Source organism: Alosa pseudoharengus, unplaced genomic scaffold (genome assembly GCF_046254945.1).
Source record: "Alosa pseudoharengus isolate Yale_2024_CS ecotype anadromous, Long Island Sound unplaced genomic scaffold, YU_APseudo_1.1 YU_APseudo_1.1_scf_23, whole genome shotgun sequence".
NCBI classification, from domain to species: Eukaryota; Metazoa; Chordata; class Actinopteri; order Clupeiformes; family Clupeidae; genus Alosa; species Alosa pseudoharengus.
This window is the reverse complement of record NW_027468685.1, coordinates 3,116,427-3,120,152: the sequence shown is the minus strand read 5'-3', so window position 1 is coordinate 3,120,152 and position 3,726 is coordinate 3,116,427. Positions and strand designations below refer to the sequence as shown.

General features: G+C 45.8%; 1 protein-coding gene across 1 annotated transcript in view; it reads left to right on the top strand.

The window, feature by feature from the left end:
* Positions 1-263: 263 nt before the first annotated feature.
* The window catches only part of meox2b (mesenchyme homeobox 2b), a 27,607-nt gene continuing 24,144 nt past the window's right edge, over positions 264-3,726 (top strand). Inside the window, exon 1 of the mRNA XM_076300873.1 lies at positions 264-926. Within this exon, the coding sequence (XP_076156988.1) occupies positions 398-926 (529 nt within the window). The 5' untranslated portion in view covers positions 264-397. The remainder of the gene's footprint in view (positions 927-3,726) is intronic.

Genomic DNA, 3,726 nt, shown 5'->3' with positions numbered 1-3,726 from the left:
AGTCTGCCAGCAGTGCCGCATGCTCAGGATTACGCGAGGCCCTACTTTTCATCGCCGTGGCGACACTCTGCCCTCGGCCGCGGAGAGCAGCACACACACACGAGGCGTGGAGAGAAGACCAGCGGAGTGTGTTTTTACTGGGAGTTCACGTGAGGCAGTGCGAGTGTGTGTGAGTGAGCGGGAGTGTGTGTGTGTGAGTGTCGGGGGTGTATGCCTCCAGTGCTCTCCATCTTGTTATTGTGCTTCAGCGTCTCAGTGAGATTTTTTTTCTGCTGGAGGAAAGTTTGACTTCTGCATCTTCCGTGTGTTTCGGGGGACGTTCTCCTGCGCCGGTTCTCGGCTTGGTCTCTCTGCGGTTCCGTGTGTGGGTTCCCGCCCGGATCCTCCGCGGTGGTGGATGGATCACTCTCTGTTCGGCTGTCTGCGGAGCCCCCACGCTCCCGCACAGACGCTGCACCCGGCCTTCGCCCCTTCCCCGCTCGCCCTGCACGGCCGCTCCGACCACGTCGTCTCCTACGCCGACCCCCCCTGCGGCTACTCGGGGGACGAGGCGGCAGCGTTCGGCCCGGGGGGACCCCACCGCTCGCACCCCTCCCACCAGCCGCCCCCCCAGCAGCAGCAGCACCCCCACCACCACGCGCAGCACCAGCCCCCCCCAGCATGGCACCTGACCCCGATGGGCCCACCCGGCGCCGGACGGCACGGCCTCTGCGTCCCCCACCCTGACCAGGCCGGCGCCGGGGAGCTGTGCGGGGCGGGGGGCAGCGGGGGTGGGGGGGGCGGGGGTGGTCTGTGCCCCCCCAACCCCGCTCTGGGGTCCGGCGAGGCGTCCGGCCCCGCGTGTGTGTCAGGGGACTACGGTCGGCAGACACTGTCGCCGGCGGAAACGGACAGGAGGAACAGTAAAGGGAAAAGTGACAGCTCAGGTGAGGAGTGGAGGCACACACACACACACACACACACACACACACTGACCTTACATACACACCTTACACATAACTCTGTCTCTGAGTGTGTGGAGAATTTCACACCTTTATGTTTTTGAGTTTGTGTTCAGGTGTGGTTTCCGTCTGAGTTTGAGTTAGTGTGTTGAAATGATATAAAACGTTACGCAAAGAACTTGAAAGTTCTAGCAAAGTGATCAGAGAAGTCCACTTTCCTTTAGGTCATTTGGGTGATCATATTTTTTACTAACTAACTATAAATTGAAAATACATATCCAAAACTGCTAAATCACATGGGCTCTTCCCATACAAGTGACTCAACCAGAGCACGTCCCTAAAGTTGGACACAATTCCAGTTGTTATTAAATTAGTATTTACTAGTTTGATTGATTTCCTGCTGGTTATAAAATGAGCGTTGAATAGTTTGATTGATTTTTTTGCTGGTATTAAATTAAGTAGTTGCGTGGCAAACAGTTTTGCAGGACTTGTTTGGAGCTCCATCTGACTTATCCGTCTTTACTTACCAGTGTACTTCTGTCGTGTTTGCAGCGGTTCATTTGATCGGCCTCTGGGAAGAGTTGTTTTAATTTGTCCCGCTCTGTTTTATTCCCCTTTTTTTTTTAACTTTTTTTTTTATTTGTCTCTCCTCTCTTCCCCCTCCGGCCTTTGTTCTCCCCCGTTCTCCACAGCCTGGAGAGGGAGAGTGGAGAGGGGAGGTGCCCTCCGCCACACAACCCAAAATAAACCCAATTTACCCCTCCGACCAAAACAACAATCACACGGGAATCCGACAGTTTCGAAATTAACGGACGTTCCAAGTTCCAATTGCAGAATAATGCACGGGATGTGATATTAAAGTGTAAAAACATAATAAATATGACATTTTACGAATATAATAAATACAAAGACATGTAAACATATTTTAGCATCTGTAAAAAGTGTGTTAAAGAGCTGCTTGTGTGGAGAGCAGATATGCGTGTGACAGGCTGAAAGAGTTGATTTTCTGCGGCTGACGTTAGCGGGGCACTAACACTCTTAGCAGATGGAGGATTCTGGGACCGATCTGCGCTCTCACTGTAAATGCTACATTAATCAGTCCTCAGTTACAGTGAAATATCTACAACGCTGCTCAAGTTATTCTTTTGTTGACGACTGCACTGGAAATATGCGATTCGATATACTTTCAATTGTATGCCAAATAATTAAAGTTAAAATAGATAAAATTAAATATAATATGCAAGTTGTGTAATAATACCATTAGTACTATAATACCACATTATATATTATATTATATTATATTATATTATATTATATTATATTATATTATATTATATTATATTGTGACTTTGCATTATATTTAACTATTATAAAAGCTGGATAAAAGTGTCAGGGAAATGAATAAGTATTTACTGGTGTGACTGAAATGAATAACAGCTAACTGGCATAAAATAAGGGCGCTCCTCAGATTTGGTGATTCATCTGCCATAGCTTTAACGGTGGGGAGTTGTTCTCGTACGTTTCATACTTTCACAAGTTTGTCCACCATGAATGAGGCTTTAAATGGATTCAAATCTCCTCTGCTTTTGTTCAGGTTTAGCACTTAAGCAGTTTGCTGGAGTCTCACAGTGATGTGTTTACTGATTAAAACTCACGATAACATAACTGTATTGCTATCTTCTTATGTTAACAAAATAATTGACTCCGATGGGAAATCATTCCCTCAATGGGTAATAACCAAATCTAATTATCTAATTATCTAATGATCTACCGACACTGTCACTGGCTAACAATCGCACGCAATCTAAAATCATTTAGTCCTAATTTAGCAAGTTAATCTGACCTTTACAAATTCCAAATATAATACTTTTTGTTTTCAGTGTCACTCTCGCTTTAAGATTATATTTATCCAGTTAGACTCTGTAATGATTGAGGACCTGTAATGAAGACTGATACCTTTGTAAATTGTAAATCGCAATATATAATTAATCAAAATGGAACTGACATGAATTGATGTTTTTGTAATTGTCGTTCTGGTAAAAACCTCCTGAGTGAGGATGTGTGTTGAGAGGTTCCGAGTGATTGCTGAGGGCTGTAGTGTTGATCTATGTGTGTCAGCACAGAGATTATGTGTTCAGAGCACATCTTCAGAATGAGCGCTGAACGCTGTAATGTCAATCTGTGTGTGTTAAGAGCACATCTTCACAATGATCGCTGAACGCTATAATGTCAATCTGTGTGTGTTGAGAGCACATCTTCACAATGATCTCTGAACGCTATAATGTCAATCTGTGTGTGTTGAGAGCACATCTTCAGACTGTTTGATGATGGTCATCGTCTTGTTTAATTGTTGCAATGTCGATCTTTCTTTGTGTGTGTGTGTGTGTGTGTGTGTGTGTGGGTGTGTGTGTGTGTGTGTATGTGTTGTTAAATGGTCGTAACGTCGCTCTCTGGGTGTGTGTGAGTGCTGAGGTTGTTGTTTAACCGTCGTAACGTTGCTCCCTGGGTGTGTGTGTGTATAAGCACGCATGGTCAGACAGGAAGTGCCTGTGAGTGCCGATGGTCTTCCTGGTTCCCCACATGAGCTCCCCAAAGCCCAGTAGAACTCTGACACACATCACTCACTCACTCACTACGGGACATGGACCTCTCTCTCTCTTTATATCCCCCTTTCTTTCTTTCCACCTCTCTTTCTCTTTATATCCCTCTCTCTCTCATTCTACCTCTCTTTCTCTTTATATCCCTCTCTCTGTCGTTCTACCTCTCTTTCTCTTTATATCCCCCT